Below are 23,092 nucleotides of genomic sequence, written 5' to 3'. Positions count from 1 at the left end.
CAAAAAACTGTTAAGCATTTCTAATATATTGCTTTTTTTTTCACGTCAATCATATAGTCTGAAAATAAACACTCAGGTTAGCGATATCAGTTCATGATGGACCTGTTGTTTGAATATCTCTAGTAGTTCTGAATTCAACATACAAAATCAAGAAATTTATATCAGCTCACATCCAAATTAACATCAATGTTTAGATTTATGGTTCTTGTGATATGCATTTCCTCTCATTGACGTCTATAAATACTCCAAGTTTCATTTAAATCTCTAAACTAGTACTTATGGAGTTATGCTCTGGACCAGGAAAAGTAGAGAAAACAGATGTGATTTTTTTCAGTGAGTTTTATAGAACTTGTATATAGTTTGCAACATGTAATGTATTCAAAGCATTCCTGAATTTGTCAATGGAAATCAAGAAATGATATCATTAAAAATTCTATAGGAACTGATACTTTACCACATCAAAGTCTGTGATATACAAAGGATCTCGTTTTGAGTTGTAATATATCTCCATGATCACTGGATGTATCAGGTATGATATATATGTCAGTCGGCTCAGTGGGACAAACAGCTTCCAGGATAAGAACGAATTTATAATCCCTGAAAATACAAATAATTCTGGTTTACTAAGATGTATATAGCTACAATCTGATCCACTTTTTCCATAACTGTGTATTCGTTAGTTTGTAAATACCTGATTAACTTTTTACTAGAATGTATCATTCTAAGAAACTCTCTAAGAATGGTAAAAGGAACTTTTTAGTTCAAACTATATTTATTATTTTTGAATTTATCATAAGCAATCAATTATGTTGTAGTATCATCCACTAAAAGTTTCAGCCATTTTTGGAAACCATGTTTTCAGTTCACAGCTTTGACTCCACTTCTTGCTGGATTCTTATCAAACAGTGTGGAGACACAGTTCACTTGTGTCTGAGAATTGATGGTTGTGAGAGAGACTGAAACTCTGAAGCAAATGGCTCTGTGGGGAGCTTGGTGACACGTATCTGTGTACAGAAGCCTTTTGACTGGAAGCTAGTGGAAGCTGGGTACTATGTACATACAAACCAATTGGCCTGGCTTTTAAATCAAAGAAACTCTTGGGAAAGTATATTTTCATGAAAGTATGTCAAAACTTTGCTGTATCCTAGGTATCACTTCAATGACCTAATTGGTCACTTTATTAACCCTTATCATGCTGGACACAATTGATTCTTTGCGACTAGTGTAGATCATGATCAGCCTGCACATGCCAGTATCATAACTGACTTTCTACTAAAAACTTTTTCAATCATTCCTACCCAACAAACAACAAAACACAATGTAAAACATAGCTACCTACCTCCATAACCTGTAGCACAAGCATACACCACCCAGCCTACACCTAGCGCCCACACAGACGGGTTTACTGCATTGTGAAGGGCAGACTCTTCCTTGCTCGGTATATGTTTGCCACGAACACTGTCAAAGTTTCCATACAGTGTTGACAGACAACACACTGCAGCAAGGAACCATCCCAACAAATTTTGGAACTGGAAAACAACAGCATTGAAGTTCAGGAATGTCTTAAATAATTACATACACATGTGAGTAAATATCAATCAAAGATAATTGTAACATGTGCTTTAGAAATAAAAGGCACTTAAGTGCTTGAATTTGCATTAGGCTTAACATCATATACCCTGCAACAAACAGTGCCAGACTGTCACAAAATACGCCCGTCAGATGAAAACTGCTCAACTTAGAGAGCGGACAAGTTTCAAGTAATTCAAGGGACATAATCCAAGAGTGCCTGGGGCGATTTGGGTGGTTATCTAACTTGGCCGAGATATTATGCCCACAAACATTGTCAGCAAGTTTAGTGAAGATCGAAAGAAGACCATTCGACTTAGAGAGAGACATGCTTTGGACGCTAACCACCTGCCCGCCACGGGTGTTCACATAATATGCCCCGCTCTTTCAGAGACGGGCGTTTAACTAATAAAATTAGCAATGTTAAAGTCCAGCAAAAAATCTAAGATGTGACCCTTTATGTTTTATTGACTTAATTTCTTAGTAAACTTTATCAAAAATCTACCTAATATCGCCAGCTACTGACCAATTCATTCTTACTTAATATCTTTACATACTTTTCATTTCTCAATCACACGAAAAGCACATTATGCAGCCAACAATTAAAATATGAAAATACTTTTACCCTTGTTATACGCTTCTTGCAGTCTGTCTTGTAAAGAATGTACCCAAATATCATCCCAATGACATATGGTCCGATGCGACAATAAGGCTTTGTGTAAATATCATCAAAATACTTTGCAGCATTCCTAAGGAGACAACAAAAAGCATATTTTTCAGATCAATGTAAATCCACAAAAAAGAAATCTGAATAACATATTTCATCAAGTCATCACTTATTTCAGGCCTGTAATTCTAATTATGTGGTACATAAATAAACCACTTAGTGCATCCTAATGCTACAAGCTGATTTGGTCAATTTTGACTTTCTGTCATAAAAAACTTAGATTTTATATTTTCTTTTTTTGTAAAACCTTTGGCACTGTACACCTGCTCCTGACAGATGAAATGATTCACTTATCAAAGTACTTTACGCATATATGTCACAACATTTATGCATAAAATTGCTATATGCTTTATGTTCATGGTTCAAAGAACAATTTTGCAAATAGCACCTTGATGCATGTATTAGTCTGATACCGAAGTACATGATTCAGCTGCAAAAAAGGTGCTACTTGACAAAAAGGGCTATAACTTAGGACTGTGGGAAAATTTCAATTAAATAATTTTCATAGCTGCAGAATATATTTATGAGATATGTACCATACTGAAATAAATACAGTCCAACTTCGTTCATTCGAACTTGGATAATTCGGACAGCGCCCTCTGCTAGAACTGATCATCAGGTCCCGGCAAAATCCCTGTATAATGTAAGTTTTTTGATGGCTCGAACTGCTGATAACTTGAACAAATTTTGCCGGTCCCCTCGAGTTCAAACAAACAAAGTTTGACTGTAAGTTGTAAGCAAGCACGAAAAATGCACAATGAACATTGATGGGCCAAATTATTCTAGCATCTATCAGGTTCAGTTAGCTTTAAGTCATCCAAGTAACAAGTGTCCACATACAAACTTCCCCAACCCCATCAGCTCCCCCCGCCACCCTCCACAATGGCATGAAACTATGCTAAATAGAGCTAGCCTTATAACTTTATTACAAACAAATTGTAAAACAACTTACGTGGGTTCGCCTCCTGTTCCAAGAATATCCATGGGAAAGTCATTCTGACTAGATAGTATACCAGTCACTGTGAAGCTTCCAATCAGAAATGCAAAACACACTAAACCACCAAACACACTGGAACTGAAATCAGACACATGTACTAGGTGAACCCATAGGTTTAAATCTTACATCCTTACTGTGAGATATTCTCAAAACAAAAAAAGCAAATCAGTACTTTCATGCAAAAAAACTAAAACATTTTTTTTTGGATGTTTTTATGAACTAAACTCATATCTGTCAAAGCCTGCAGAGAAACTTTAACAGACTTTGGATTCATTATTTAGTCTGGCTGAACAATTTTGCTGTTCATATCTTTTAGAAGAACTGTTTGTTCAATCAAACAAATGAAACTGTGTAAATGATAAGATATGACACCACAGAATAACAAGATGCCTACGGGTAACATGTCGCGCCGCCCTTTGACCCATAACTGTGATCTTGACCTTTGAGACAGAGTCAGTCTCATTGAGTTAAACATTCACACAAAATATAAACAAGATTCCTCAATGCATGTCAAAGTTATGGGCCGGATAAGATCTGACATGACCTTTGACCACCAACTGTGACCTTGACCTTTGAGATAGGAACCTGGGGTTTGCGCATGACACTCCGGCTCACTGAGGTTAACATTCATGTCAAACATAACAAGATTCCTCAATGCATGTCAAAGTTATGGGCCAGACAAGATCTGACATGACCTTTGACCTCCAACTGTGACCTTGACCTTTGAGATAGGAATCTGGGGTTTGCGCACGACAATCCGTCTCACTGAGGTTAACATTCATGCCAAATATAAACAAGATTGCTCCATGCATGTCAAAGTTGTGGCCTGGACAAACAAATCCGGACGGACACACACACGGATGCAAGCACTAATGCACATACATACACCGAACAGCCATTTGGACAACTATGTCTTTGCATCCGCAAGCGGACTCGACAAAAAGTGACCATAGTAAATATGATTTCACAGGACACTGGTGACCCTATTTTCTGTCACTGTGATATGTTACTAGTTAACAATGCCGGACTAAGTAAACTTTCATATGAGGGGTAAGGGTGTGTGGATACTACAAAATATCAAGAAACAACAAGAGTGCCAGACTGCAAGAAGGAATCAAGGTATTTGTGAGGTTCCACATGGGATGAAATTGACAATGGGATCAAAACTGTTTGAATGGACAAGGCTAATTTGGAGGATTTCGAGTATTTCAAGGGCCATAGTCCAGAAGTGCCTGGGGCAATTTGGGTGGTTATTGAACTTGGCCGAGATATTATGCCCACAAACTTTGTCACCAAGATTGGTGAAGATCGGATGTAAACTGTTCGACTTAGAGGGCGGACAAGGCTAAATTTGCAGTTTTCAAGTAATTCAAGGGCCATCATCCAAGAGTGCCTTGGGAGATTTGGCTGGTTATCGAACCTGGCTGAGATATTATGCCCACAAACATTGTCAGCAAGTTTGGTGAAGATCGGATGAAAACTATTTGACTTAAAGAGCGGACATGCCATGGACGCCAACCGCCACGGGTGTTCACATAATATGTCCCGCTCTTTCAGAGACGGGAGCATTAAAAAAGCTGGAAAAAGTAAAAAAAACACTAGAAATGTGTCCATGGGACACAGATGCCCCCACTACATGACATTAAAATGACAATTTTTTCCTAGGTCAGGGGCCATAACTCCTACAATACTGAATGAATCCGGACGCAAAACCCCAGGTGCACAACTGCATATGCTGACCAACATTCCTGTAAACTTTAGTGACTCTAGGTCAAATACTTCTGGAGCTACGCGGGACACAACATTAAAATGACCAATTTTTAACTAAGTCAGGGGCCATAACTCCTACAAGACTCAATGAATCTAGACAAGAAACCCCAGGTGCACAACTGCACATGCTGACCAACATTCCTGTAAACTTTGGTGACTCTAGGTCAAATACTTTTGGAGCTACGCACGACACAACATTAAAATGACCAATTTTATTTAAATCAGGGGCCATAACTCCTACATGACTGAATGAATCTGGACGCAAAACCCCAGGTGCACAACTGCACATGCTGACCAACATTCCTGTAAACTTTGGTGACTCTAGGTCAAATACTTTTGGAGCTATGCGCGACACAACATTAAAATGACCAATTTTTTACTAAGTCAGGGGCCATAACTCCTACACCACTGGATGAATGAAACCACAGGTGCACAACTGCACATGCTGACCAACATTCCTGTAAAGTTTTGTGACTCTACATCAAATACTTTTGGAGCTAGGCGTGACACAACACTAAAACGACCAATTTTTACAAAGTCCAGGGCCATAACTCCTACACAACTGAATGAATCCGGAAGCGAAACCCCAGGTGCATAACTACACATGCTGACCAACATTCATTTACAGTTTTGTGATTCTACGTCAAATACTTTTGGAGCTAGGCGCCACACAACATTCTCGGACGGACAAGGACAAATCTATATGCCCCCCCCCCCCAAAAGTGGGGGCATAAAAACAGTTTTGTAATTTGATTGTGTGTGGGATAGAGAGGGGGTGTGGGCAGGAGGCAAGGGAGGGAGGTAAATCCAAAGTAAAACCCCATATGCGCACAAATTCACATGCTGAACAACATTCCTAGAAAGTTTCATGACTTCAGGTTAACTATTTTTTGGAGTGCAAATATTCAGACTGACAGATGGACAGAAAAAGGCAAATCTAGTAGCCCCCCATCCCTCAAATTTTGAGGGGCACAGAAATCACTGTACCAGCAGTTGCTCTTAAATGTAAATAAGTCACAATATGACCTCCCTTCATACTAAAATAAGTACAATTTAGAAATGACGGATGAAAGCTAGTATACTTGATTTTGTCACAGATTCTGTTTGTTACAGGCAAGAATGACCTTGATCTCCTGAACCCAGTGACTCTGCATGTTGTATTGATGAGGTTAACAGCTGATGTTAGTTTTAAGGAAATCCTTCTAGTGGTACAAAGATATGAAGAGGACACAAATTTAATCTATTTACTCATTGGCCTTTATTGTGTGACCTTGATCTTAGACATATTGAGCCTGATGATCTGCTTTGCACATGCTCTTGAAATTGTTATCAGCTGGTGCTAGTTTTATGAAATCTTCCAAGTGGTTTAGACAATATGACAAGTTAAATGATGTAAAGTGGACAAGAAGACAAGCTACTTGGTCTTTGACCTCAAAGTGTGAACTTATTCACTCTGCATATCATTTTCTTTAGGTAAATAAATCATGTTAGTTTTATGAGAATCTTCCCAGTGGTTTCAGATATGAAGTGGACTAAAATGGAAGATTGACAAAACTACCAAGTGACAGGTGTGACTCCAATATAGCCTCCATATAGATAATACATTTAGGGTATAGTTATGAAAGTTTTACAGAAATCTTAAAGCGTAATCATACTAATCTGTTCTTTGCACATCAAATATGTACAGCACAATCTGCATAACCAAAAATGTGAAAAGTTATGAGAAATGTTGAAGGTGAATTTAGGAAAGAGAAAATAAATACAATATTTGTTTCATAGCACTCCCTTGTGGAAGTTTAAACTTAAATACTTCAATTTTTTATGGAACATACCGGTATACTTACAAGTATAATGGAATAAGCAACAATGGACTAACAATATAAAACTGCATATCATTGGCCATATACCAGCTCCACAGCATACACTGAAACATAAAACTGCATATCACTGGCCATATACCAGCTCCACAGCATACACTGAAACATAAAACTGCAAATCACTGGCCATATACCAGCTCCACAGCATGCACTGAAACATAAAACTGCAAATCACCGGCCATATACCAGCTCCACAGCATGCACCAAAACATAAAACTGCAAACCACCGGCCATATACCAGCTCCACAGCATGCACCGAAACATAAAACTGCAAACAACCGGCCATATACCAGCTCCACAGCATACACCGAAACATAAAACTGCAAACCACCGGCCATATACAGCTCCACAGCATACACTGAAACATAAAACTGCAAACCACCGGCCATATACCAGCTCCACCCCATACACCAAAATATACAACTGCAAACCACCGGCCATATACCAGCTCCACGGCATACACCGAAACATAAAACTGCATATCACTGGCCATATACCAGCACCACGGCATACACTGAAACATAAAACTGCAAATCACCGGCCATATACCAGCTCCACAGCATACACAATCACTGGCCATATACCAGCTCCACAGCATGCACCGAAACATAAAACTGCAAATCACTGGCCATATACCAGCTCCACAGCATGCACCGAAACATAAAACTGCAAATCACCGGCCATATACCAGCTCCACAGCATGCACCAAAACATAAAACTGCAAACCACCGGCCATATACCAGCTCCACAGCATACACCAAAACATAAAACTGCAAACCACCGGCCATATACCAGCTCCACAGCGTACACCAAAACATAAAACTGCAAATCACTGGCCATATACCAGCTCCACGGCGTACACCAAAACATAAAACTGCATATCACTGGCCATATACCAGCTCCACAGCATACACTGAAACAAAACTGCAAATCACCGGCCATATACCAGCTCCACAGCATGCACCGAAACATAAAACTGCAAATCACCGGCCATATACCAGCTCCACAGCATGCACCGAAATATAAAACTGCAAATCACCGGCCATATACCAGCTCCACAGCATACACGGAAACATAAAACTGCATATAACTGGCCAAATACCAGCTCCACAGCATACACCGAAACATAAATCTGCAAATCACTGGCCATATACCAGTTCCACAGCATCCACCGAAACATAAAACTGTGTATCACTGGCGATATACCAGTTCCACAGCATGCACCAAAACATAAAACTGCAAATCACTGGCCATATACCAGCTCCACAGCGTACACCAAAACATAAAACTGCAAATCACTGGCCATATACCAGCTCCACAGCGTACATCAAAACATAAAACTGCAATTCACTGGCCATATACCAGCTCCACAGCGTACACCAAAACATAAAACTGCAAATCACTGGCCATATACCAGCTCCACAGCGTGCACCAAAACATAAAACTGCAAATCACTGGCCATATACCAGCTCCACAGCATGCACCAAAACATAAAACTGCAAATCACTGGCCATATACCAGCTCCACAGCGTATACTGAAACATAAAACTGCATATCACTGGCCATATACCAGCTCCACAGCGTACACCGAAACATAAAACTGCAAATCACTGGCCATATACCAGCTCCAAAGCATGCACCGAAACATAAAACTGCAAATCACCGGCCATATACCAGCTCCACAGCATGCACCGAAACAAAAAACTGCAAATCACCGGCCATATACCAGCTCCACAGCATGCGCCGAAACATAAAACTGCAAATCACCGGCCATATACCACCTCCACAGCATACACTGAAACATAAAACTGCATATCACTGGCCATATACCAGTTCCACAACTTACACTGAAACATAAAAATGTGTATCACTGACTACATACCAGCTCCACAACATACACTGAAACAAAAAACTGCATATCACTGGCCATATACCAGCTCCACAGCATACACTGAAACATAAAACTGCGTATCACTGGCCATAAACAAGCTCCAAAACAAAAAACTGCATATCACTGGCCATATACAAGTTCCACAGCAAACACTGAAACATAAAACTGCATATCACTGACCATATACAAGCTCCAAAACAAAAAACTGCATATCACTGGCCATATACAAGCTCCACAGCATACACTGAAACAAAAAACTGCATATCACTGGCCATATACCAGCTCCACAGCATACACTGAAACATAAAACTGCATATCACTGGCCATATACCAGCTCCACAGCTTACACTGAAACAAAATACTGCATTTCACTGACCATATACAAGCTCCACAGCATACAATGAAACATAAAACTGTATTTCACTGACCATATACAAGCTCCACAGCATACACTGAAACATAAAACTGCATTTCACTGACCATATACTAGTTCCACAGCATACACTGAAACAAAAAACTGCGTATCACTGGCCATATACCAGCTCCACAGCATACACTGATACATAAAACTGCATATCACTGGTCATTTACCAGATCCACAGCATACACTGAAACATAAAACTGCATATCACCATCCACAGCATATACTAAAACAAAAAACTGCACATCACTGGCCATATAGTAATACAAACTCCACAACATACACTGAAACACTGAAGGTCTTATTCAGTACACTCTATGTCCACTTCATGGGCCTCTGATTTGTACTCCTATGTAAGGGTCTGTGAAGAGTGTTGTCAAATTAATGTCCAAGATCTCTGTTTTAGAAGCAAGCTGCTTATCATTATACCACAGCTCCCCTTAACCCTTACCATGCTAAATTTCTATAATGAACTTGTCCATCTTTCAATTTGGACAGTACCATTAACAGTTAAAAGGGGTCCTTACCAAAAGATACTGACTGAATGGTGAACAGTGCAGACCATGATAAGACTACACAGGTCGCAAATGCAGAATCAGTCGTGTCCAGCATGATTTTAAGTGTTAACAGAGGTCAATAATAAAACTTCCTCTCCTAGCAAGCAAACAAAAGCAGTCAATGGTTACAAAACTCTTAAGAACATGATCTAACTTACAGTGTCTCTTGAATGCCACAGATTGTTGATGTAAAGTAAATTCATCCAGAAATTGTTCTCACAAAAGTCCTTTTCTGTTCCATTTTGTTGCCAGAAAGGTCCAGAAGACATATATCTCATCAGTGGTATATACAGTAACATGATGAGGCCATATGTTGGTGTTAATCTGTAATTTGAAATAATTTTATTACAACAGTAAGTTCTGTAACTCGTTATGAAATATACAGACATTTATGTGATTAGACATGAAATATCCATCTATAAACAAAATGATACCTCTAGATATATAATTTAACACCTCTGAACAGGGAAATGCTTTCCAACCGAAACAGATATTGCTTTTTTTTTGTGTGTGGGGAGGGGGAGGGGGGAGGAGAGGGGGTTTATAAAGGGGGTATTTGAGTTACACAGATACAATTTAGGTCATATGGCGACTTTTCCTGGCTATTGATGGTGACCTCCTGGCAATATTTCATCACAGGCAGACACATCAGTAGTATGGTTGTTGCAGAGAGGTTGTTAATTTGTAGAGTTATATTCATAAGAATTCTATCTCTTGAGAAGAAAAATACCTGTTTTGTGGAGGTGTTTTCTATTCAGAGGTGACATTAGGAAAGGTTATACTGAATGTGTCTGAACAAATGTTTGCTCAGTAAGAGACTCAGTGTATACACCTGTCATTAATGTTTTGTGATAACCGTAATATCTTTAACAAGGGCCTAGGTTTGCCATTGTTGCAATATATGTTTATGATGAATTACAACTAAACCATTGTGAGCAGAGACCACTCAACTTTAAAGACAACTAATTTCATTTTCAATTTAAATATTAACAGTATATTTTAATTCCTGTATGAAGCAACTACCTGCTTTAAGCAGCCTGTTTGCTGACTTCACAAACAAATTTTTGTTCCACTTTCAACTTGTCTAATGTAGCCGCCTGCCTTAAACAGCCAAATAAGGTTGCTTCCTCGACTGACTTCTTAATACAGGTTTGACCAATTTTGGGTTCTCCTAAGGGTGGTCTTTGCAGAAAATTTTAACAGTATAAAGATTTATTATGTTGTCACCTCAACGCATGAAGTGGATAACTGCACTGACTTAAAGAAGGACTTACTCACTTTTTGCGCTAAGGTGTCACTTAACTGTATTTTACAATAATATAACGTTTCCTTGATATATGCCATTCTTTTGCAATGAAACTATACCTCCAGAATCTGTGGAAGTAAAACATGCCCCACTTGAACTTCCGTGCTCCACCAACTTTTTTCATCTCCTTAAGTGACAGGTATGCTACCAACAAACCACTGAAAAGAAAAAAAAGATGGATCATAAATACAAGAGGACCATGATGGTCCTGAATCGCTAACCTCTTCCCACATGACCCAGTTTTGAGTATGACGTCGTTTTTTCTATTATTTGACATAGTGACCTAGTTTTTGAGCTCATGTGACCCAGTTTTGAAACTGACCTAGATATTATCAAGATAAAAATTCTGACCAATTTTCATGAAGATCCATTGAAAAATATGGTCTCTAGAGAGGTCACAAGGTTTTTCTATTATTTGACCTATTAACCTAGTTTTCGAAGGTACGTGACCCTGTTTTGAGCTTTACCTAGATATCATCAAGGTGAACATTCTCACTAATTTTCATGAAGATCTCATGAAAAATATGGCCTCTAGAGAGGTCACAAGGTTTTTCTATTTTTATACCTACTGGCCTAGTTTTTGACCGCAGGTGATCCAGTTTCGAAACTGACCTAGATATCATCAAGGTGAACATTCAGATCAATTTTCATGAAGATCCATTGAAAAATATGGCCTCTAGAGAGGTCAAAAGATTTTAATAATTTTAGACCTACTGACCTAGTTTTTGACCGCAGTTGACCCAGTTTTAAACTTGACCTAGATATCATCAAGATGAACATTCAGACCAACTTTCATACAGATCCCATGAAAAGTATGGCCTCTAGAGAGGTCGCAAGGTTTTTTTTATTATTTGACCTACTGACCTAGATTTTTAGGGCAAGTGACCCAGTTTCAAACTTGACCTAGATATCATCAAGATGAACATTCTGACCAATTTTTATGGAGATCCATTCACAAGTATGGCCTCTAGAAAGGTCACAAGGTTTTTCTATTTTTAGACCTACTGACCTAGTTTTTGATCGCACATGACCCTGTTTCAAACTTGATCTAGACATCATCAAGATGAACATTCAGACCAATTTTCATACAGATCCCATGAAAAATATGGCCTTTAGAGAGGTCACAAGGTTTTTCTATTATTTGACCTACTGACCTAGTTTTGAAGGCACGTGACCCTGTTTTGAACTTGACCTAGATATCATCAAGATGAACATTCAGACCAACTTTCATACAGATCCCATGAAAAACATGGCCTCTAGAGAGGTCACAAGGTTTTTCTATTATTTGACCTACTGACCTAGTTTTTGATGGCACGTGACCCGCTTTCGAACTTGACCTAGATATCATCAAGGTGAACATTCTGACCAATTTTCATGAAGATCTCATGAAATATATGGCCTCTAGAGAGGTCACAAGGTTTTTCTATTTTTAGACCTACTGACCTAGTTTTTGACCGCACGTGACCCAGTTTCGAACCTGACTTAGACATCATCAAGATGAACATTCAGACCAACTTTCATACAGATCCCATGAAAAATACGGCCTTTAGAGAGGTCACAAGGTTTTTCTATTATTTGACCTACTGACCTAGTTTTAGATGGCAAGTGACCCAGTTTCGAACTTGACCTAGATATCATCAAGGTGAACATTCTGACCAATTTTCATGAAGATCTTTTGAAATATATGGCCTCTAGAGAGGTCACAAGGTTTTTCTATTTTTAAGCCTACTGACCTAGTTTTTGAAGGCACGTGACCCAGTTTCGAACTTGACCTAGATATCATCAAGATAATCATTCTGACCAATTTTCATGAAGATCTTGTGAAATATATGGCCTCTAGAGAGGTCACAAGGTTTTTCTATTTTTAGACCTACTGACCTAGTTTTTGATGGCACGTGACCCAGTTTCGAACTCGACCAGGATATCATCACGATGAATATTCTGACCAATTTTCATGAAGATCTTGTGAAATATATGGCCTCTAGAGAGGTCACAACGTTTTTCTATTTTTAGACCTACTGACCTAGTTTTTGAAGGCACGTGACCCAGTTTCAAACTTGACCTAGATATCATCAAGGTGAACATTCTGACCAATTTTCATGAAGATCTTTTGAAATTTATGGCCTCTAGAGAGGTCACAAGGTTTTTCTATTTTTAGATCTACTGACCTAGTTTTTGATGGCATGTGACCCAGTTTCGAACTTGACCTAGATATCATCAAGATGAACATTCTGACCAAATTTCATAAAGATCCCATGAAAAATGTGACCTCTAGAGTGGTCACAAGCAAAAGTTTACGCACGCACGCACGGACTGACGGGCGGACGACGGACACCGCGCGATCACAAAAGCTCACCTTGTCACTTTGTGACAGGTGAGCTAAAAAATTATTTTCAAAACTTACAATGCTAACATTAAAAAATACAGTTTCATGACACAATAAATTTAAATATACTTAAATGCAACTGAAAATATAGCAATAATTAAAAACAGACATAAGTATGATTTCATCGAATGTTTGTTGGAATATTTTTATTGGGATAAAGTATTAATTTTACTCATGGTAAATCATGATATTAATACATGTATATCACTTTAAATTGAAAGTTTTTAAATTTTTTAGGAGTTTAATATTTTTCTACTGAATACCTTAGCAAGAAGAAAGTATCCACGGCAACTGTAGCATTCAAAATTGTCATGAAGCTGAACTGTTTTACATGTCCCATTATAAATGGATAAATATTCTCTGAAAATACAACATAATATGCTCTGACTAATGTAGGACATGTTGGAAAGTTACAGATCAAAACTATGTTCATTGTTTAACCATAGTTTTTCATACATCTAAGTTTATTTATAGTCTCCACCACTTCACATTTAATGGGCAACTTCTAAAGAAAAATGTTTGTGCATTTAGTTAGAGGACGGTGCAACATACAGAAAATTCTAGAAGCTTTCCTGGGCTTTTGTTTTGTAGTGTGCAAAAGTGTAAATCACACAAAGGGGTCTCTAATATGAAAGAATGTTCGTTATTTTAAATGTTGGAGTAGTAGATTGAACTCGTGGCCCCTAGTTCCCTTGTCCAGTTCATTATTACTAAACCACTGGGTCCACTCTTTTAAATATACCTAGGTTATCAATACCTGCTATGCAAGTATTGTCACATATACAGGCGTGGCCATTTCTGACCTTAGGGCAATAATTTGTACAATTATGGTAGAGAGTCACACCCTTATATCACATGCCAAATTGACAAAGCTCTAGAGAAAAAGATTTTTAAAGTCTGACAGCTGAAAACCTACTTCTAACCAAAAAGACCAATATGTCCAATTAACCGGAACTATCTGAACACCTTTGAAAGAGGGCTACCTAGAGATTATTTGTGTAAAGTTTCATCAAAATACATTCAGTGGTTTTGGAGGAGATGTTGCTTTAAGAAATTAATGACGAAAAGTGACTATGCACTCTGGCAGCCATGTTTTTTGACAAATCAAAAAAATTTGAACAATATTTTTAAAAGGTCACACAAGGACATGAGTAAATTATTTTAAAATCAGGTTTTAACAGTTTTATACAAGAAGATTTTCAAGCTTTCTACTACATACATATAGGGAAAAGTGACCACAGCCTCTGACAACCAATCACTTTCAGTTCATACCTCAGATGTTACCTAGATTTCATTTAATGAAACATTCTGACCATGTTTTATGTAAATATGGTAAAACTTCTTAATCAAGTTTCTTTTCTATAATCTGACCTTATGACCTAGTTTCTGACCCTAGATGAGTTTTGAGCTTCTACAGTGTTAACCAGGTAACCTAGTTTTCGACCCTAGATGACCAAGTAAGAAACTTGCATGATATTCTATGCAGGAAACATTTTAACCAAGTTTCATTATGACTGGACCTTTCGAGTATTAATAGTCAAACTGTTTATAAGAGACAGATGACTGAAAATGGACACTGGGCAATCACAATAGTTCACCTTGAGCACATGATCAGGTGAGCTAAAAATCTAAAAAAAAAATAGTGTTACTACATAAAGTACTTACTAGCAATCATGGCACAGAAAGCATAAGAATGTCCCAGAATGACCCAAGACATACTGATGAATCTGATCCCATTCACAGCCCCTAATGTCCCTGCACCAGTGTGTGTACTGAGCAGTTTGGAACCATTTGTATACAGGGAGAATGCCTGCAGAACCTTTCCACCTAACCCTGTAAAAGTAAAAAATATATTACAGTAAACTGCTCATATAATAGAGACATTTGATAAGTTAGTAATCATGGTAGTTAGTAAACATCAAAACTTGTCATCAAAGATAAAACATTTGACAAGGCAGCAATATCACCTGCTGCCATCTTCTTGTTACAAAGGGAGATAAATCAGTAATTATTCAAGATAAAGCTAAAACTTTTACATTATTTAGAGTTTATATTTAAGTTTTTAAGTCTTATTAAATTCCTTTTCAGTATTTACAACTTTTATTGTACAGACAAAAATGCAAGAAGTAATGTGCAAATGGGGTTAATATATAAACTGTAACAAGGACTCAGTGTCGCAGTGGGGTTATACATATTTCACAGGAAGGAGAATGGACTGAGGGACACAGACTGTATGGTCGTGGGGTTGTTGAGTTACCGTATTTTCCTGAATAGACGCCCCCGGGGGCGTTACATTTTCCAAAGAGGGGGCGTTCATTTGAGGTAAAAAAATAAAAAATAATTTTTTTTACAAAACTTAAAAACATCGTTCAAACCAACTGTAAAGTGTTTCTGTGTTGTTTAATTCCCCCAGAACGTAATTATTTGGCATCCAATTTAATGCAGTGTGTCTTAAAATACGGTACCTCATGTATTCCGTGACACGCTCGCGACATTACACATTATGCCATCATACCCAAACAGCTGTGTACTCCGATAATATTTTCCTTAGTACATGCGGGTACTGCAATACACAATGTCAGTCGTTTGACACGCTGCTTATGTGCCGGCTTTTAAATTAAAAGTTATTAAAACTGCCGAAGAAAAGGTTAACACTTTGCCGCAAATTTGTTTAAAGTCGACAGGAAGCTTGTGCGCGGGTGGTGCAAAAACAAATCAAAAATGGATTTACCGTTTAATTTTCTATTTGATGATTGGATACGTACCGTACTTAGTATAAACGTTTTGGATTTACGGTACATGTACTGTTTAAAAGTGTGTTTAATTCTTAATACATTGGATACTTAACTGTAAATTACTTATTATGTGGACTTATAAAAATGAGGTGATTTTTTTTCGTTCTTGTTGACATTTTTTCCCCTCCAAAACGGGTGGGGGCGTTAATTAGAGGGGGGGGCCTTAATTCGGGAAAATACGGTATGTGTGTTTCATGACAAGGAGAAGGGACAGACGAATTTTTGAAGAAACACAAAATTATAGTGGAAGAAGCATGTACTTTATTATTTTACTTTAGGTGAGTATGTGTGTGCATTTGGGAGGGGCAGGGTGAGCGTAAGGGATGGTGCCAGGGATCAAAACAGAGTATAAATGGAGAGAGATGTTGTTTCTTTTAATTTGGGTTGGTGGTACGACTGATTATTTGTAATTCTTTTCTTTTATTAAATTATAATTTTTCATACAGTCATGTTTAAGACTTCATAATTCAGCATATAAATAGAGCATATTAGGTTACTGTCCTATAAATTTTAATCGATTAGTCAAGTCGATGAAAAAATAAAAGATGAGGCTCTGTCAAAAACTTGTATTTTTTGGCAGACAACTCTAATACAAATGTAAATTTAAATTTATAAAGACAGTAATTTACTGCTCTGTTTAGATTACCATCTGATTTAAAATTATTTTCGTAATAAAACTTACCCATAAACCAGGTATGCGCATGTCTTTTAAAAGCAATAGGTTAAAAATAAATAGGTATGCCCCAAACATATGTTGTCGATACATAGCCTTAAGCTGAGTAACTTAAATTTAAACATCTCTTAGAAATCCCTAACAATATAAAATAAAAGAATAAAAACTAAGATTACCCTTATGTTTTGTGCTTTACTTTTATGCATTGTTAAGTATAATTAATAAACACATTTTTCCACAAAGCCTGTGAATATCTATACTACTGAAGCAAGACATAGATAGCAAAATAATACCAAGTTCCAATGTACCAATTTCATCTTCTTCCTGAATATGTTTTTTCTCTGCATCATGCTGACTCTCGTTCTCCGTGTGGATGCTGTTATATCCACGGTATTTAATATTTCTACTAGAACTGTTATTTTGCGAACCAAGAACAAGCGGCTCGGTTTCATCTGTTTCCAAGTCATCAAATTCTGGTGAAGCATGGAACCGGTGGATAACAAACACATCATAAACTGTGCCAACAACAACAAGAAATCCAAGAAAACTGAGGATTGTTCTGAAAAATTAATCATACTGCATTTCAATTTTGATAGCCCATTATGAGAAAAAAAAGAATAAACATATTACAACAGGCTTTTAGAGAATATTGAAGGACATGAAATTTCAATAGGATAAAAAATAAAGAATTTACAATTTGAAATCCGAATAAGCCATAAAGGAAAAAATAGTGTGCAACCTACCTTTTTGATCAATCAGAGCGAGTTATTCTTAAAAAAATGTGGCTTCTTATTTCTTAAGACCAATGTGACTGTTGGAGTATTTTTCAAAGAACAGCTCTACACGCTGAAGAGCATCGACTGAATGGGCATGCATACCAATGACAGCCCCTTCATCGTATTTCAAAGGAAGCTGACACATTTTTGTAAGTCAAAGGTAGGCAGAGAATCCAACATGACTGACTCTGCAATTCTGATTGGTCAAACATAGATTTCACACTATGTCAGATAGAGTCCATGAAGAGAATTCTTTGCGAAAAAGAAACCTCGGTCGGTCACTCCCTATCGTTTTTTTTTTCACGAAAAATTCACTTCATAAACTCTATCTATACCTGACCATGACTGTTCAACTCTACATAAAGACACATTTTTTCTTCAACAATTTTGTTCAATGTGAAGAACAAAATTGTAAAGTATCACCCTAGGATCATTTGTATGAAATTATATGAAAATCAGGGTTGACAAGATGCTTTTAAAGCTTCACTATATACTCATAAATGACCATGCTCTCTGGTGGTCATGTGGTTTGAAGAGTCACACTAATCTGACCAGCCATGGTAGAGGGTCACTTAAAATATATTTCAATGAAATTATTTCAAAATTAGGCAAGAGACGTTGTTTGAAGATTTTTCTATTTTTAGCACTGACATCCGTATGTCAAGCCAAGTACAACCATTTGAATAGCTTTATAAGAGGACCACCCAATGAATGATCCCGGCCAAGTTTCATCAATTTCTAATGGGTCCATTTTCTGGGAAGAAAATGCTGATGAACTGATGGGGGGTGGGGGAACCATTGCTGAGTAACCATAATAAAGGCCAACCCAACTACTTAATTCAGTAATTTGGATGATTTTCAAGTTTCCTCACACAATTTAAGTCAAACAGCCACATTCAAACCTTTATGACTGAGGAAGACCCTAGGCCCCCATACTACCTATATAATATAGTACTAGAATCTGTCACCTCAGCGAAATACCTTTGCATGGATATCTCAAATGATCTCTCGCGGGACACCCACAAATAGGTCAAGAATGCAAATCAAACTCTAGATTTCCTCCCCAGGAATATGAAGGTAAACTCCAAACCCATTAAGTCCATGGCATATCAGACCCTCGTCAGACCACAGCTGGATATAGCTCTGAAGTCTTTGGCCAGATCTTCAGTGTCACTGACATGCTATACACTCTAAAATGGTGTATGCTACGTCTCCAGCACATTGACTCCTGACTCTCTCTTAGGTACCGTAGATACCCATGTATAATCCGAACCCATGTAATATGCGCACCTCCGATTTTGGCCCAAAATCCTGGGAAAAAAACATTTTTGGTCAATTTTGTGGTGGATGGAAAATGAAAGTAGAGTTTACATCGACACCGGAAATAAATTTTATTTCCGCGGCGGAGAGCAGCATCGGTCTCGCGGTACTATCGATTTCTGTTTTCTCGAAAATAAAACCAGTAAAATATTGTTTTATTTGTTGTTTTACCTTTTTAATTAACTATTTTGAATAAATAAACAGCAGCTGATTCAATATTTCGGAATGGTATCTTTCAAAATGACATGAGCTTCTCAATTTAAACCAATAACAAAAGGTGTGATAGTCTTTTTGCCACGATCAAATAGCCAGTAATTACCGGCAATTAATGTGTCACCTCATGTCAATTATATTGTTCACAATTTGATCTCGGTTAAAGATAATTCTCGATCTTTAATTAGTATCATAATTTTTGTGATTTACTAACATTTCTTTCATCAAAATACATTTAAATTTATATGATATTAATTTTGTTCAGAGCTCCAGATAAACTGCGTATTTGCGCAATTAAAATTGCAGAAAACCCAATTGAATTCATATAGAATGCATACTAAAAAGCAATTAAAATTCCTAATATGCAATTCAATAAAAATTGCTTGCGTATCGCATTTTCCTTATAACTAGAACAGGTATGAGACTTTAACGCTAGACAACTGACAGGTTAAACGTTACCGCAAAACAGGTTGTAATTTATCGGAAAAATCACAGGACCATTCAATCGGCTGATCCGTGTTATTTGGTCGTTTTGTAAACAATTTTCTTTACGTCGATAAAATGTAAAAGAGGGCAGGAAAAAACATTGTTGCAGCACAAACGAACAAATTAGTCGGATATTTTTCTGTTCAACACTGACAGTTATCTCTTTGTGACGATTTAGTTTCACCGATACTGGATGACATCTTATGGGAGAATGCATACTGCTGTGAACTAATTGATCTCTGACTACATTAAAAGTGAAAAAGTAAACAACAGTATGGAATAAAATCTTTGGTACTATGAATTAAAACACACATGTTTACACTGATCACAGGCATGTAAAAAACAATTTAAAAATGACAATACTGTTTTAATTACCGGTAATCACTTTTCATTACAATTTTAAATACATTTTTGTATTAAAAATTGAAGGGTGCTATTAAAGTACTTTTATGCAGTTAGTCAATCCAGGCTAATGATATATACCATGTACACTGTAAGCAAAAAATACTCAGTTGTTTGTGCGAGATTGGTGAAATACCCAACTGGTTTTAGCAAATACCCAATTACTTCTAAAAAGGCTGGGTAATGATATTATTTTTACCCAATTCAGATCTCCAATACCCAATTCAGACAAAAAGTGATGGGTAAATACCCAATTGCACCAAAAGCTTATCTGGAGCTCTGTTTGTTTGAAAGAAAAATAAACCATTCGATCTTTTACGGAACGTAACGGCAATCGTAGATTTTAGCGGTGACAGTAAGCACGGGGAGTAGTTTCCCTTTACCAAAATGGCAAACATCGGTAACAAACTTGTTTTGAAGTTGGAAAATTGTCTATACCTGTGTATTATGCACACCCACGATTCGGGGGTCAAAAAACTGCGCATTATACATGGGTATCTACAGTATAATATCTCAAACAACTGGCTGCAATCGCCATGGAAGATTATCTCATCCCTCTAATAAAGCAATCACATTACCATCCGCTGTCTTAAAGGTTAATCTCTGCAACCACAGACTACTGAGCAGTTCAATGCCAGTGTTTGCAACATTGAATACAATTCACCATAACCTTGCTCTTCACCCCTGATTTTATCTTTAAATCACTAACAAACTTTCCTTTCCTTTTATTTTGGCCAAATTTTCTTTTATCTTCTACTAACAAACTTTGTGGCTTGACACGCCTGAAAGTGTCTACATCCATGTAAAGGGTTGCACAGTATTGGAAGACAGTATCAGAAGAAAGGTTCCGAACTGCGTATTATTTTTGGTATGAGTGGGCACATGGGTGTCCATAGATATTCATCATTAGAAATACAAAAGTTTAACCTTTAGCATGCTAGAATAGATAAACTGTCGTCTGCTGGAAATTTCGTCTGCTAAAATTGTAAAGTTCATTCAATTTGCTCCAAAATTGGAAGAAATATTGTCAGAGTAGCAAACAGCTTGGAACCTGATCAGACGCCGATTTAATCGGCGTCTGATCTGGTTCCAAGCTGTTTGCAAAGGCTGTTAAATTCGCCTGCAGCAGGCTAAGGGTTAAAGTCCTCTTACTTACATAGAGACAACAGCTCTAGTGTCCAATTTCAAGTTCTCCTGGTGGCATATCGCAACATTTGCTTGTAAACTGCTGTTTCCAAGTGGTACAGCACTTGAAGCAAGTGCTAAAGCTGAAATAAATAATTACTTTCAATGAAAATATTTTAGAATATGTTGTAATTTTGTAAGATAATAGCACTTAGATAATAATAATACAAAAGTAACAAATGTTCTTAGTAAGTGAAATAATTTTTTTTATTATACTGCCGAAACTACTTTTGTTAATTTGTTAATTAACTTTAGTAAGAATGGAAACTTGGCACCAGGTCTGGTTCTGTTCCTTTTCCACCAGTCATTGGTGTGTACTCATACATCATGATAAATGCTGAAGATTAAAACCAAGACTAACCTTGTGATTTGTACTTCACTTCTATGTAATGTTTAACATAATTGAATTTGCTACCAAGTAAAATTTTATCTGGAGTTCAATTTCAAGTCGAATACCTATCCTAATAAAGTAAACATTAGGCCTTGGCTCAGTCTATACAGGCAATAGTGCCACTTGATTAAGAAATAGGTAACCATTTTGTTGACAACCTGAATTCAGTAATGGTCCTTTCCAGATCCTAATATTCCATGATCAAAGTGCTGAATGCTAAATTCCTGACAAAATCTATTTCAACTTTTAATTGATTCTGTTATAAAAATGTCTTGGATAAATACAGACATACTTGTACCTCATAATTCAATTTGTTGGCAACAAGATTTTGGTCCTATGATAACTCTCCAGCTTTTAAAGGCAGAGGAAGACCCTAGATACCCCTTTCAGCATTATTTCAGGCATAATTGGGAACACTGTAGGACCACCAACCTACTGCAAGCCAGCTGGATGGATTCCTCACATGAAAGAATACTACACACCAGACAAGGTTTGCTATCTAAAGCTGTGAGGAGCAAGATTCCAAGAGAGTGAACTTAACCTCATTGCCACGGAGGCTCCTTCTAGTATATTTTAAGGAAACTTACTAGTATTTAGTATAATTTAAGGAAACTTATTTATATTTAGTATATTTTTTTTCAAAAACTATTTTTATCCCGAGAAACCTGAAGGCAATTTATTAGTATCCATGATATACGAAGAAAATTTACCTGTATAAAATATATAATTTAAGTAAAATTACTTGTATCTAGTGTATTTTAAGTAAACTTACATGTATCTAATATTTTATCAACTTGTATCCAGCATAATTTAAAGTGGAATTATGTGCATCTTACTGCATATAGTGTTTTTTTGGTGAATGTTTTACAAAAGCAGTAATTATTACCAGTTGCTGTGCATTTAAATGTGCTAAATTAACAGTATTTGAAGTTGATGCATTAGAAATAAAGAAATCTGACTAATAAAATAATAGTTCTTTTCTTCAATCTTCTATGTAGTGATCTCCCTTACCTATAGGAAGAGATTTCTGAAGTTGAAGGAAAGCAACTCCTGCATGCAGTTTGACTTTTCTTAAAAAGACTGCCCCAGTCAAAATAAGAAAAGTTGTATTTGGAAAGTTATTATTTTGTACTGGTAACAGGAAGAGTTTGGTATATTGGGTTAAAAGCTATAATTTCCTCCACCCTTTTCACACACACATCTATTTCATCTGGATTTTTACTTGAAAAATGCACATAATTCCACTTTAAAGAAACTTATCCAGGATAGAACACATGCTAACGAACCTTACAATTCAGTGCAATTACTAAGGCTAGGCTTCAGAAATGTCAAACATGAAACAGCTGTGTT

General features: G+C 37.0%; 1 protein-coding gene across 3 annotated transcripts in view; it reads right to left on the bottom strand.

Moving 5' to 3' along the window:
* Positions 1 to 23,092, bottom strand: part of LOC123535693 (nose resistant to fluoxetine protein 6-like) — a 39,712-nt gene that overhangs the window by 7,539 nt on the left and 9,081 nt on the right. For 2 of the 3 annotated variants that reach the window (XM_053528278.1, XM_053528280.1), the window contains exons 5-15: positions 21,323 to 21,434; positions 17,263 to 17,528; positions 15,167 to 15,334; positions 13,765 to 13,861; positions 11,175 to 11,273; positions 9,968 to 10,133; positions 6,908 to 6,987; positions 3,249 to 3,371; positions 2,195 to 2,318; positions 1,340 to 1,529; positions 455 to 597 (exon numbers count right to left, since the gene is read on the bottom strand). In XM_053528278.1, coding sequence (XP_053384253.1) covers positions 455 to 597; positions 1,340 to 1,529; positions 2,195 to 2,318; positions 3,249 to 3,371; positions 6,908 to 6,987; positions 9,968 to 10,133; positions 11,175 to 11,273; positions 13,765 to 13,861; positions 15,167 to 15,334; positions 17,263 to 17,528; positions 21,323 to 21,434 — 1,568 coding nt within the window. The remainder of the gene's footprint in view (positions 1 to 454; positions 598 to 1,339; positions 1,530 to 2,194; positions 2,319 to 3,248; positions 3,372 to 6,907; positions 6,988 to 9,967; positions 10,134 to 11,174; positions 11,274 to 13,764; positions 13,862 to 15,166; positions 15,335 to 17,262; positions 17,529 to 21,322; positions 21,435 to 23,092) is intronic. The other variant, XM_053528279.1, reaches the window with a different exon arrangement.

The sequence above is a fragment of the Mercenaria mercenaria genome, chromosome 17 (genome assembly GCF_021730395.1).
Source record: "Mercenaria mercenaria strain notata chromosome 17, MADL_Memer_1, whole genome shotgun sequence".
NCBI lineage: Eukaryota > Metazoa > Mollusca > Bivalvia > Venerida > Veneridae > Mercenaria > Mercenaria mercenaria.
The sequence above is the reverse complement of the archived record's forward strand: the minus strand, read 5'-3'. Positions and strand labels throughout refer to the sequence as shown.